General features: G+C 39.2%; 1 protein-coding gene across 5 annotated transcripts in view; it reads right to left on the bottom strand.

The window, feature by feature from the left end:
* The window catches only part of LIPH (lipase H), a 47,504-nt gene extending 35,680 nt beyond the window's left edge, over window positions 1-11,824 (bottom strand). For all 5 annotated transcript variants that reach the window (XM_027582128.2, XM_027582125.2, XM_027582127.2 and 2 more), the window contains exon 1: window positions 11,688-11,824. In XM_027582128.2, coding sequence (XP_027437929.1) covers window positions 11,688-11,736 — 49 coding nt within the window. In that variant the 5' untranslated portion in view covers window positions 11,737-11,824. The remainder of the gene's footprint in view (window positions 1-11,687) is intronic.
* Window positions 11,825-14,693: the final 2,869 nt, after the last annotated feature.

Consider the following 14,693-nt stretch of genomic DNA (forward strand, 5'->3'; position numbering starts at 1 on the left):
CCTACGCAACCCTTCCTTGCCCCGCCTCCTTTCGCCGGGATGTCCGCTGTGTATCACGGTGTGCAGGCTCTCTCGGCCCGCCACCACCTCCTTTCTCCTTCCCGCGCAGTTCCTTCGGTAGATCTCTTGCGTGTCCCATCCCATGCTGGTGTCTGCTTCTGGGAGGACCCGAGCTGACCCACTTGGACTTAATACTGTATTTATCCACTAAGGTGAACCCCTGGCAAGGATTCTTGGGCATCTGTGGGGTGCATTTCTGACTACCGTGGAGCACCTTTCTAACTTCTGCCATGCTTCCTGCTGCTTTCCTTTGCCAGAACAGTTCTTTGCCCTCTCGGCTCTAGTCCTTGCTTTAGTAACTTGAGACAGTATCAAATGATCCTCCCTTACAAATAATGAGGACATCAGCACACCCAGTACTTCTCCTCACTGACCCAATGTCTATCTCCTGATTTTCGTTAGTTATAAAATTATTTTTAATTCATCTAGTGATTCCTTTTTTAGTTTAAAAAATAAATAATATTTAAGCCTCTGTATTGATGCATCAACAGAAACAGAGAGTTTCTGTTGTATTTATTGTACCTGCTCTAGCCCCTCATTTTCTACCAAGAAAGACAAGAAAGTTAACACACATGGTCTTTCATACCCTCCCTGGCCCCTCCTTCAGAACATACACACACACTCACACAAACGTACACTTTTTGTTCCTATTGTCAAGATATAGTCAATCCCCATTACTTATGGATTTCATATTTATGAATTCACCTACTCACTAAAATTTGTAAACCCCCCAAATCAATACTTGGGGTGCTTTTGCTGTCATCCATGGACATGTGCAGAATGGCAAAAAAGGTTGTCCCACATGCCCACTCTCAAATGAGGCCAAACATGGTGACACTCTGCCTTCTTGTTTCAGCTTTCATAACGAATGTCCTTTTCCCAGTCTATTTACTGCCAAGTTTTTTGCTTCTTGTACTTTTTCTTGGTGATTTCACCCTTTAATGTGGTCCCCAAGCACAATCCTGAAGTGCTGTGATGTACCTTACAGAGAAAATATGTATCTCAGATAAGCTTCATTCAGGAATGAGTTATAGTGCTGTTGGCCATGACTTCAGTGTTATGAGTAAACAATATATATTAAATAAAATGTCTTTATTTTTTAATTTTTTTAAAGATTGATTGATTGATTGATTGATTGATTGATTTTAGAGAGCAAGAGTGCAGGCGGGCAGGGGAATCTCAAGCAGACTCCCTGCTGAGTGTGGAGCCTGATGTGGGGCTCAATCTCTCCACCCTGAGATCATGACCTGAGCCAAAATCAAAAGTCAGACGCTCAACAGACTGAGCCACCCAGGCACCCTCAGTAAAGTGTCTTTAAAAAGAAACATACGTAAAATAAGATTATGTATTGATTGGTCAACAAAAATGTTGTAACCAAAGGCTTGCAGGAACCTAACCCTGTATTGCCCCTAGGAGCAATGGTTCAGTCTTTGCTAATTCAGTGTTTGCCGGTCCTTTATGGCACATTAACTACCATGAGTAACGAGAATGGGCTGTATATAAAAATTAACATTAACTACCATGAATAACAAGAATGGGCTGTATATAAAAATTATCTTCCGGAACCGTGGTTCTCGTATTTCCCCAGTTATGTAGTTTTAGCGCGATAATGTACACAATCATTGCTCCCAGTGAATCCTTTTCCTAGGCTTCTTCATTCACCCCTGGGCGAGAGCTCTTGCTGTCTTTTCAAGAAGGGCGAATGGATAATACAGCTCCTAAGTTCATTCATATCCATAAAGAATTCCTAGGCCTAAATGATGACCTGGCTTCAAACAATATTCTTTCCTCCAGGATTTATAGGTATTATTCTACTTTCTTCTTCTATTGAATCCCATTCTAGAGAACTTTGACCCTTCTATGCTACTTGCTTTTTTCCTACCACACACCTGAAGCATTCTTTTCTTGTTCTGAAATAACTTTCCCTACCGGTGTCCATGCTCCAAAATAACTGATCTGTTTATTGTTGTATACCCAGTGCCAACAACAGAGCCTGGCTTAGAGCTGACATCAATAAACGTTTCGTGAATAAGCAAGTATCACATTATTCAGCCATTCAGATCCACCCGGATACTACAAGTAGTATATGATATAATGATATAATGTTTATGAAATAAATGGAGTATGAAATGACACATGCATTATGACTAAATTGTGTAAAAATATGTCTGCAGGTAATAAGGCCTGCAAAATAATGTGCAAACAAAAATGGGTTCTGCATTCCATTTATGATGTTCTCTGCTTAAAACTACCTGAGGCTATTCATTCTTTTCCCCTCAGAATTAGTAACATTTTAAAAGAAAATATTAAATTTATCTCCTTTTGGACCATGTTACAAGTTAGTTTAAGCTCCTTGAGGGCAAGTGCTGTCTTGTTTTTTGTCTAGTATTATGGCCCAGCACATAGAGCAGGAACGTGTCTTGTTGGACCCCAAATTCTCAGGCAGTTTGGAGGGCAGGCAGGCAATTTGGAGGCAAGGACTAGATATCTGTGAATAGCAAATCTGTTAAATTGCTTCACCCTCATAAACATAGTTCTCTATATTTATATTTAATTTCTAGTTTATATTCCTAAAATAATTTACTTGTATGTCTTCAGAAAGCAAACCTCTTTTTGCTTATTGTGTTGTTTTGTTATGAAGTCAAATTTACTTGGAAGTAGTATTAACAGAGTCTTTAACCAAATATCCACAGAACATGTTAAACTGGTTTCTAAAGCTTAACCTCTTCTATTATTAGAGTTTATTTGAAGCAGAAAAACATGGTCTTTCCTCTTCAGTCTACTTTGAAATTCAATTACTCTGAAATGCCAGTTAGTGTTAACGAAAGATTGGAAAATTACAACTGAATGGGTGATGTCTCCCATCCAATGAGGAATTCAGACTCCAAAGGAGAACAGGTTGAGATGAGAGCAGAGTAGAGTAAGATGTCAAAGAAACCTGGATAGAACATCTTCAGAGATAACATAGTTGTCCCCGAGGTATTTTGTTATGGTCTAATGCATGGTCACCCATTGGCCAAGTATGGCCATGACCATTTATGTATCATCTACGGCTGCTTTCCTGTTATAAGGCCGAGTTGAGCGGTTGTAAAAGTGACCAATGGCCCACAAAGCTGAAAATATTTACTATCTGGCTCTTTACAGAAAAAGTTTGCCAACCTTGGTCCAATGTCCTAAACAAAATACAACATGATTTTGGAGCACGGATTTCAGAGTCATTGCTTCCTAGCTATGTGACCCTTGGTAATTAATTACCTAACCTCTCTGAGCCTCAGTTTCACATGTGTAAAATGATCATAATAATGCCAATCTGTCAGACAGTGCTCTGCAGAGCCATATAGAGCCCGAGGCAAGAGAAAAAAAACAACAAACAACAACTGCATATTTACTTACCAAAGTATCCTCCCAGACTTTGAACCAAGTGGGTAAAAGTTTATAAAAGCTCGATAGTCACTCAAAAACCATGACCACAGATACGGCCCTTTGTTATTCAGTCTGTTCAGATACCACTGTCAACTCTCATAAACCAAATCACCTAGCAAGGAAATGAAGATGGCATGGGCCCAGGGACAGCTGGCTGACTGGAAATGACTTCTCCTATATATACATATAACAACACAGAGTTGTAAAACAAACAATAGTCTGTCTTCACATAAAATTTAGTTTCCTTTTTTTAATTTTTTTTTGATGTAGTGTTCCATGATTCATTGTTTGCATATAACAAAAAGATTTATTTATTTTAGAGAGAGAGTGTGCGCACATAAGTTGGGGGAAGGGCAGAGGGAAAGAAAGAATCCCAAGCAGAATCCCTGCTGAATGTGGAGCCTGATGCAGGCCTCAAACTCAAAACCCTGAGATGACCTGAGCCAAAACCAAGAATCAGACGCTTACCCTACTGAGCCACCCAGGTGCCCCTGATATTTTTTTCTAATTGACTTATTTGCATTGATTTTCATTTTCAAAGATATCACTTATGCCTATCAAAATATCAAATATCAAAATATCATCTTATGCCCAAAAATATCACTTATGCATATCATTTATTATGTACTGTGAGAATGCATTATTAATGATATACATATTATTTACAATAAAATATTACTTAAACATTAAAATATCATTTACATACTGCATTAAAATATCATGAAAAATATTTTCTTTTTTCAAAGATTTTATTTATTTGACAGAGAGAGAGGCAGAGGGAGAGGGAACACAGCAGGGGGAGTGGAAGAGGCAGAAGCAGGCTTCCCACTGAGCAGGGAGCCCGATGTTAGGACTTGATCCCAGGACCCCGGGATCATGACCTGAGCCGGAAGCAGACGGCTGAGCCACCCAGGCGCCCCATGAAAACTATTTTTATTGCATTAAAATCATAAATGTAATTTATCTTGATTATTGAGTTATGGTCTCCCTTACCCCCTTAAATTTTCCACCTGGTGAGTGCTTCACTGACCTCACCTTAATCCCAGCCCTGCTATCAGGATTGTGGTGAGAATTAGAGATAATGTGTATGAAGTATCTAAAGTACTAGGTGGTGCATAGTAAATGCTAAAATTAATAATTGTCGATGATGTGGATGATGAGTTGGGTTAATATTTGTAGAGGCCAAGGGCAGTCCACTCTAACGTGGACTACTTGACATGAAGATTACTTTGAATTAAAAAGCAATCAAAACCCAGTGGATTCATGAAAAGCCTTTACCTCCCCCTCAACAGCCTAAAAAGAATTTAGAGGACCAGCTCCAGGAGGAGAGCTATCACCATAGATAACTACACTGTTATGAATTAGGTGTGGTAGACAGGGAGGAACCCAGTAAGGCCTCTTTGATCAAAGTCTCTATGTCCCATTGTTTCTGGGTGGCCCAGCAAACACATTTACCAAACACTTATTCTTTTTCATTTTCCTGTGAATTCATTCCTTCCCTTTGAAGTCCCAGACCTCTACCTACTTCTCCTTAATTTAGAATGACATATATACCTCATTTTGCCTGACCGTCCCTTGGAATTTCCATGGACTCCCCGTAGGTACTAAATTAAATTTGATTTTCTGATGTTTATCTGTCGCATGCTCATTTGATTCTTGGTCTGGCTTGAAGGGGACAGGAAATTCGTGCTCCCTGACAAAGTACTGATCTCACAGGGTTGTTATGAAGGTCAAGTAAAATAAGTAAATTGCTTAGCATGGGATCTGATATAAAGCAAGTGCTCAATAAATACTAGCTACTTTCCTTCCATCATTTTGGAAGGATTTTGGAAAAGGGAAGCATATTAGCCAGTATACAGGTGACAGTGCTTCTCCCTGGCCAGAGAACTGGGTTTGGTTCTGGCGCTGTCATTAACCAGTAAAACAAATAACCTTTTTGGGCCATCTTTGTCCTTATATTGACCGATTGGTTCCTCATTCCTTAGAGACTTAGCTAATCTCTTGCATTCCTTTTGGACACAAAATTCTAAGATCTGCCCAACCTAGCTGATTTGAAAGGATGTGAGGCACCTAATTTAGGAAAATAAATTTCCAGTGCAGTCTTACTAACCAAAGACAACCCAAATCTAAAAAAATGAATATAGCAAGAAATTAAAATTTCTTTTAATTTTAATTAAAAGATCTGAAAAGAACCATACATTACTCTTGGAATTAAAATGTTGACCAGAGGCACCTGGCTGGTTCCATCGGTAGAGCGTGAAAATTTTGGTCTCAGGGTTGTGAGTTCGAGCCCCACGTTGGGTGCAGAGATTACTTAAAAATAAAATCTTTAAAATAAATAAATAAACAAATAAAATAAAATAAAATGTTGACCAACTAGGTGTTTTGTCACCTTTATGTTAAGCAGGATTTTTTATCTAATTAAATACCCTTTGGTTAATAAACATGCTTCCATATGCTACAATAAGGATGACTCTTGAAAGCATTATGATAAATGAAGAAGTTAGTCACAAAAGACCACAAATCATATTACCCCATTCATATGAAATGTCCAGAGTAGGGGAATCTATAGAAACAGAAAGTAGATCAGTGGTTGCTAAGGGCTGGGGGAAGGAGGGAGTTGGGGAAATAGGGTACAGTAGCTAAATGGTGCCAGGTTCCTTTCTGAGGTCATGAAAATGTTCTAAAATTGACTGGTAATTGTTGCACATACCTGTGAATATACTAAAAACCATTGAGTAACAGTTTAAATGGGAGAATTACCACTGAATAAAGCCCCCACTTCAGTTAGTCTGTTGTGGGGAGGGTTTGTACCTGTTCCTGCAAAAATAAACTACTCTTATTCTCAGGCTTAGGAACTACTTACAACTGTTACCTTGTTTTATCTTTGCCAGAGAAAACTGTGTTGGATAGGCAAAATGCCCTCTTGATTGGAAGGACACCTCCAGTCTTTTAGCCACTGGCTATACTTATTTAGGATACAACAGAGAAAACAGATAGACCCCCGTTTCCCTAGACTGACCTATTTCAGCTGAGTCCCAGCTGGAGAGAAAAGTGTGATTCTCTCAGACTGATCACTGACCACCCCACTCCCCTTCTGATGAGACTTCCAAGGGATACTTTTGCTTTAACGTCACAAGACCTGCTGCCCTGAAGCGAAATGAAGCCGCCCAAGCTGTCTTGGTGCCACACACAGTTCCAGCTTTTTAGCTTCTGTGTGCTTTGGGAACTGATTTCATTTCCCACATTTCTGACTGGGGGAAAGCTTCTACAAAAAGAGGCTCCTCATTCATATCCAAAGAGGTGTCAGTGAAAAGAGAAGATCGAATTATGGACAGAAATAACCCACTGATAAAGCAATTGTAAGTGAGGGCAGGGGGAGAGAAAGTTCTGAGATTCTCTGAGAATCAATAAGTACGGGTAGGTTCATATTCAGTCTCTCAGTGTGGCTGAGTCAACTGATTAAAAATGAAAGTATCAGTTTCTCTTAGACTTAGGGTTGGTGAAGTGTAGTCCACTAACCAAGCCCAAGTGACCAGGGTTTAATTTACTATCGACGCATGGTATTCAGTCAGGAAGTAAAACAAGGATGGCCCTGACTCACACTTCTTTTATTTCAAGTTTTGGGTTTCAAGGTGTGTCAAGCTATCATTTCTCCCACCCCCAAATATGACACAGGTGTTAATAACTTCTTTAGAACAGAGGTTCCACCGACAGGTATACTGATTTGATGTTTCCTGAAAGTATTTACTGATACCAAGATTAAGGGATGCACTGTCAAGGATTCCACATTCTGGGCTACAGGTACTAGTCAGTGTCTGAGACACAGCTCACCACATGTCAGTTGGTGAAGTCAGGATGTTTCCTGGAACCCACACTAGAGCACATTTTTATGCTTGCGGGAAAACACTGTTCTGAAGTAATTTCCAATAGTCCCAGAATAAAAATCCGTTTAGGCCAGAAACTGCCACGGAGAAAACAAACAAACAAACAAAAAAATATGAGTTGGGCTCCTATGTTTTTTTTTAAAGATTTTATTTATTTGACAGAGACACGGTGAGAGAAGGAACACAAGCAGGGGGAGTGGGAGAGGGAGAAGCAGGCTTCCCGCGGAGCAGGGAGCCCGATGTGGAACTTGATCCGGGACCTTGGGACCGTGACCTGAGCCAAAAGCCGATGCTTAACGACTAAGCCACCCAGGCACCTGGACTCCTATTTTGAAAAAGAGGTAGAAGGGGGAAGTGACATTTTCCTACTATGAAATTTTATTAAATTTTTTAAATCTGGAAAGTAACTCAGTTCATGTATTTTTTTATGCAGAGGAACCACACTGAATTTGGCATTAGAAATCTGTTCTGAACCAGATGGTGAAGGGTAGGGGCCAAGGGCAGGCTGCCCCCAAATAAGGCCACTTTGGCATGAAGATTATTTTGAATTAAAAGCAATCAATGGGGCACCTGGGTGCTTCAGTGGGGTAAGCATCTGACTCTTGATTTCAGCTCAGGTCATGACCTCAGGGTTGTGAGATGGAGCCCCACATCAGGCTCCACACTGGGCATGGAGCCTGCTTAAGATTCTCTCTCTCTACATCTCCCTGTGCGTCTCCCCAACCCCCTCACTCTCTCTCTTAAAACAAAACCATAAATAAATAAATAAATAAATAAATAAATAAATAAATAAATAAAAGGCAATCAAAACCCAGGAGATTCAAGAAAAGCTCTTTACCTCCCCCTCAACAGCCTAAAAAGGATTTAGATAGAGGACCAGCTCCAGGAGGAGAGCTATCACCATAGATAACTACACTGTTATGAATTAAGTGTGGTAGACAGGGAGGAACCTAGTAACGCCTCTTTGATCAAAGTTTTCTACATCCCATTGTTTCTGAGTGGCCCAGCAAACACATTTACCAAACACTTATTCTTTTTCATTTTCCTGTGAATTCATTCCTTCCCTTTGAAGTCCCAGACCTCTACCTACTTCTCCTTAATTTAGAATGACATATATACCTCATTTTGCCTGACCGTCCCTTGGAATTTCCGTGGACTCCCCATAGGTACTAAATTAAATTTGATTTTCTGCTGTTAATCTGTCTCACATCATTTTGATTATTGATCTGTCCTGAAGCACCTTGAAGGGGACAGGACATTCTTGCTCACAGACAGAAACATTCCCAGTTGGCTAGGGCCAAACCTGGTGGAGTATCTCGTTTCTTTTTTTTTTTTTTTAAAGATTTTATTTATTTTTTTGACAGAGAGAGACACAGCGAGAGAGGGAACACAAGCAGGGGGAGTAGGAGAGGGAGAAGCAGGCTTCCTGCGGAGCAGGGAGCCCGATGCGGGGCTCGATCCCAGGACCCTGGGATCATGACCTGAGCCGAAGGCAGACGCTTAACGACTGAGCCACCCAGGCGCCCTCGTTTCTTTTTTAAAACCCCAACAAATACAGGCAAGAAGCATATGCCATCCTGGTTGGACATTTCTGCTTTTAACTGCCAGCATAATTTCTAGAATACAACCGAGAAAACAAGTGAGATACTGTATTTCCTCATTCTCATCTCTTGATCATGTGCGTCAACGTGCACATTCATACCCTCCCACCTCTCACCTTTGTCTCCCTGTCAGAGAAGGGTAAGTCTGTCTGTCTGTCTGTCTGTCTGTCTCTCTCTCTCTCTCTCACACACACACACACACACACACACACCACGGAGTTATAAATTATTATCTCGGGAGGACTTCAAATATTCGAGGAAGTAATTCTCTGTTTTGGGCACTAAGCTATTTTCTCTAGGCAAATATCTATTTCCATAAGCCAAAGTATTGATAGAAGAGTAACTTTAAAATATATTTATGACCACAGCCTTAATTTAGAACAATAGTTGTCAGCATTTGTCCTTTGGATCACCTCCACCTGCAAAAACCAGAGGTTTTCTTAGAAATGTCGATTCCAGGGGCGCCTGGGTGGCTCAGTTGGTTAAGCGACTGCCTTCGGCTCAGGTCATGATCCTGGAGTCCAGAGATCGAGTCCCGCCTCGGGCTCCCTGCTCAGCGGGGAGTCTGCTTCTCCCTCTGACCCTCTCCCCTCTCATGCTCTCTCTCTATCTCATTCTCTCTCTCAAATAAATAAATAAAATCTTTAAAAAAAAAAAAAAAAGAAATGTCGATTCCAGGATCTCACCCCAGACCCACTGAGTCTGGATCTTTGGGGATGGTCTGCATTTTAAACAAGTCCCCGGGTGATTCTGGTGCACACTAGAGCTTGCTAGCCATTGCTTTGTTCACTGGTAAAATTATGGCAAACATTCCCATCATGATTTCACAAAGGTTAGAACAGAACAAAGATCTCCAATAGCGAATGACCGGTATCCTCTGCATTTCCGAATCACATCTTAATACTTGTTGGTTTTTGGACAACAAACCAAAGAAGGGAAAAGCAGAAAGTCATTGTATTTATGATTAATAATTTCTACTATCAGATGCATTTTATTCAATACCCTCTCCCATGGAAGTTGCAAGATACTGAGAAGTCTAAATATAGCTTACAGCTATAATTAGTTTTTTCCTTCTAGCTACAGAAGTTTACTGTGGTGTGTCTCTGCTTAGATTCTGTAATTCAGCAGTGAGTCTTCTAGAATTGCTTAAAATAAGACTTTACTGATGAGGTAATGTTAAGTAAAAAGGCAGGACACCAAAAAATTAAGTCCCGACTTTGTATACAGAGATATACAATGCAAGACTGGAAGAAAATTACCCACAAATCAGCATCAGGTTTTTGTGTCAGGGTTAGCCCCACTCTCCTAAAACTATCTCTAAATTTATGTTCATTTTTTAAATTTAAAAATTATAATTAACACACACTTTAAAATGTTGACTTCTCAGTGAAAAATACTATCATTAGTATAATTGTAACTTACTGTTAAATCAACTTCAAAAGCACAAATTAAGAAAAATTTATTTATATAAGCCTGAAATCCTAAAACAACTATTTTAACTTTTCCATTTCCTTTCTAAACCTTATTTACAGGCATGGATACATGATTTTAACACAGTTGTAATCTTAGTTTATCTACAAATTTGAATTCTGTTTTGTCTACTTGACATTATTTTATAAACATGTTTGCACAATTCTGCGTAACTTCAGAGTTATTCTAAAGGGTTTTTTCAAAAAGTTTGTTATGTTGGACTTTATCCATTCCTGTACATAGAAACATTTCTGCTGAACCTAGTTTCAGTTATTGTAAGTGACATAGTTAGAATCATCTTCTTATGAGCTTTTTTCCCTTTTAAAAGTTATTTCCTTAGAATAAATTCTCAGCAATGGTTTTACTAGTTCAAAGGGCATGAACATTTTTATGGATACTATACGTAACATATTTCCCTTAAGAAAATTGTACCAATTTTTATTACCATAAACTATGGTAAAATTTCACAAGACTAAACTATCATAAAAAAAAGAACTGGATTCCTAAGAAGGCTGAGTTTCTTCTAAAAAAAAGCATTTCTTTTTATTTTTGTTACCCTATGTACATTACTGATTTATTTATTTTTATTTATTTATTTATTCATTTATTCATTTATTCATTCACTCACTTAGTAATCTCTACATTCAATGTGGGGCTCAAGCTCATGACCCTGAGATCAAGAGTTGAATGCTCTTACAACTGAGCCAGCCAGGTGACCCTGTACCTTACTGTTTTAATTTATATTTATTATGATTAATAATTTTAAGTTATCAATATGCCAGGCACCATTCCAAGAGGTTTACATAAAGTCATGTTTTCCTAAAAGATAACTGAAATAAACTGTCAGTGTATGAAAGCTTATAAAAACCTATCCTCTATATATTAGATATTATAATAAAATAAAACTTAAAATTTCCAGAAAATAAATGATCTTATTTCATAGAGGTGGAAAGGCACAGAAAACTTAATTATGAAAGAAAATAACTTTTAGATTTCTCAGCACATTTATTTTTTGTACATCAGAAGAACAAGTTAATCGAAAGGAACAATAATCTCTTTTATTACTGAGAAAAAAAATTTTTCAGGATTAGAAAGTTCATTTAACCCATATCTTATTTCCTTAAAAATGATAAAATAAAACTTAAAAAAGTCCATTGAAGGAACTGGGCTAATAAAATGCAAAGTGACAATACTACTAATAATGTTTTTTTAAAAAATTAAGAAAACCATTCAATAAATGACCTACCTGATTTGACCAAGCACATCAAACTGATGAAGAAGTATAACCTCAGCATATGGAAACTGGAGAGAGTGTATCACATTCACAAGAAGACTGGTTTCCTGGGCAGAGCCTTAGAGTTTCACTGAGGGCTTTGCTCAGAGAGCGCTCAGATAACTAATTCAGAGGTGTGGTGACAACAGGAAGTTCCCGAGGGACTGCAGGCGGGTCCCAACCCTTTCAGGGTATTTGACTCCTCCTCTTTTCAATGGAAGGTTGGGACTGTCTGCCTTACACAATTTTATGCATATCTTTTTAAAAATTTTATGCATATCTTAATATCATAATGTGTATTTGCAGAATGATGAGTTCAAAATAGTTTCATTCTTTGTGGGCGGTTTATTAGTCGTTTGGCGTGGTATGTTGAAACTAAGTGTGATTTGAAATATTTGCCTCCTTGTTCTTGTGAATGAAACAAATGCAATGAGTATTCTGTTGGCCTGGGAACACAAAACTATTTTTTATGTTAATTCACACGCTCATGCCTCATATGGCAGTCTTTAGACTTTGCTAAGAACATTTCATTAAGTCTAATCATATACCTGTATTTGTCCAAATATACTTCAGATTAAAGGAAATTTCTATGGCATTATACATATTTTTATTTCTTCCTATCCAGAGTACTTATCTCTCCCTCTCCCTCTCCTCCTCCTTTTTAAAAGAAAAGTAAGTGCAAAAGCTTTAAATAGAGAGCTATGTCAGAATCCATCCACCTCAGTATTGGAAGTAACTGAACTTGTGCTCCCACAGCTACAAGGTACTTAATTCCCTCTGGTGGAAAGTGCTAATAGTATTTACTCAGGCTGGCGAGAGTCTGATGAGCTGAAACATAAATTTATAAATAAAGACACGAACAACTTAAGACAGAGCATCAGGGCAAAAGCCACTAGTCGTTCAGCATTGTCTCCCTGAAATTGGCATTTATGAAGCAACAGCATCTCTCATGTAAGTTTATCAGTTCTCTGGGTCTGTACTCCACTCGAATAGCAGGGCATTCCTTGCATGAGGTAGATTCCAGCAATGCTTCTCAAAGAGTCAGTACATCAGATTTACTGATTTTCCTGGGGGGCTTTTCAAAGTGTTGTGTGTAGATTGTGTCATCTCTCAGACCTGATGAATCACAGGACTCCCTAGCAGCAGTTCACATCCCACGTCTTCCTCACTAGTTGTGTGGCTTTAAGCAAAACATTTCCGTGGGGCACCTGGGTGGCTCAGTTAAGTGTCTGCCTTCAGCTAGGTCAAGAGTCCTGGGATTGAGTTCCATGTCAGGCTCCCTGCTGGGCGAGGAGCCTGCTTCTCCCCTGCCAGCCATTCCCCCTGCTTGTGCTTGCTCCCTCTCTCTCTTTCTCTCTGTCAAATAAATAAATAAAATCTTAAAAAAAAAAAATTTCTGTTCTCGAACTCTTACTTTTCTCAACTGTAAAATGAAGAAAACAAAACCACCTATCTCACAGGGTTGTTTTCTGGATTAAATGAACTATTATAAGTAAAGTTCTTAGCACTGTGCCTGCTATCCAGGTAAGCTCACTGAGCACTTGGTAACTATATTACCTACGTGGCTACACAGTCCACACCTTTCCCTCCTGTCAGAAGGCAGGCTGCACCAGGCTGAGAAGAGGGATCAGGTGGATTTTAGGAATGGAGAGCACCTGACAGCAGTGATGTTTCAGGTGAACGACTTCAGTCAGTTCTGTAGTCTATTTTTGTCTTTCGTCTCCTGCTGGAGAAATAAATTAAGGATACATAAACAGGGAAAAACAAATAAGTGACCTGCTAGCTTTTTTATTTTTCTATTTGCAGTGAGCTTTGCTGATTTGGAAACAACTACCCTCTGGAACAAATGGAGAATTGTTCTACATTCTCTTAGGAACTGGTTATGGAATGCATTGCTCACTGTTGGATCACTGTGCTTGTCTGATAAATATTTGTTGAGCTCCTATCAGTTTTCGTACCATGCCAAGCCTTTATCTAGACAGAGCCAATGTACATTTTCCTGGAAAAGAGCCAATTATAGGAATAAGAATCATTTCCCTTGGGAGGTCTCTTTGTGTTTGTGTTAATGATTTTCCTGCCGGTAGGCACAGAAGGTCCCCTATAACTTCCTAGCTGTGTGCTTTTTTCTTTTCTTCTTTTTTTAATTTAAAAAAAATTTTTTTAAAAGAGTTTATTTATTTATTTGACAGAGAGAGACACAGCGAGAGAGGGAACACAAGCAGGGAGAGTGGGAGAGGGAGAAGCAGGCCTCTTGCGGAGCAGGGAACCTGATGTGGGGCTCGACCCCAGGACCCTGAGACCACGACCCGAGCCAAAGGCAGATGCCAAACAACTGAGCCACCCAAGCACCCCGCTGTGTGCTTTTTTTCTACTTCTAGCATTGGAAACAGGACAAGAATCAATGGGAGAACCCATCCTCTCAAAGAAAGAGAATTAGTAAGAAATATCAAATTTGAAAAAAAAAGAAATATCAAATATGAAAAAAATATATCAAATATGAAAAGACATAAAGCACTCCAAAGAATGGGGGAAGAGGAAAGGAGGGGAGAACTGGAGAACAGGTGCACAGGGAATCTTTGAGAGGGGAATTAGTTCTGTCTCTTGCTTGTGGGGTGGTCACGGCAATCTACACAGGTGGTAAGACTGCACAGGACTACACACACACAAACACACACACACACAAATAAGTGCATGTGAAACTGGTAAAATCTAAATTTGACCTGTAGATTGTACCAATGTCAATTTTCTGCATTCTAGTTATGTAAGATGTTACAACTGGGGAAACTGGGTGAGGGTACATGACACATCACTGTACTATTTTTGCAGCTTCCTGTGAACCTATAATTATTTCAAAATAAAAGTTTTTAAAAATCCAAAAGATGGGCCAAACACTCAAAGATGTTTGAGTGTTAACATTTACTCCAAGGTATTCTGAGGAAAACCATTTCTTCATTTCTCATCAGCTAGTCAAGAGTGAAT

Source organism: Zalophus californianus, chromosome 1, assembly GCF_009762305.2.
Source record: "Zalophus californianus isolate mZalCal1 chromosome 1, mZalCal1.pri.v2, whole genome shotgun sequence".
Taxonomy (NCBI): domain Eukaryota; kingdom Metazoa; phylum Chordata; class Mammalia; order Carnivora; family Otariidae; genus Zalophus; species Zalophus californianus.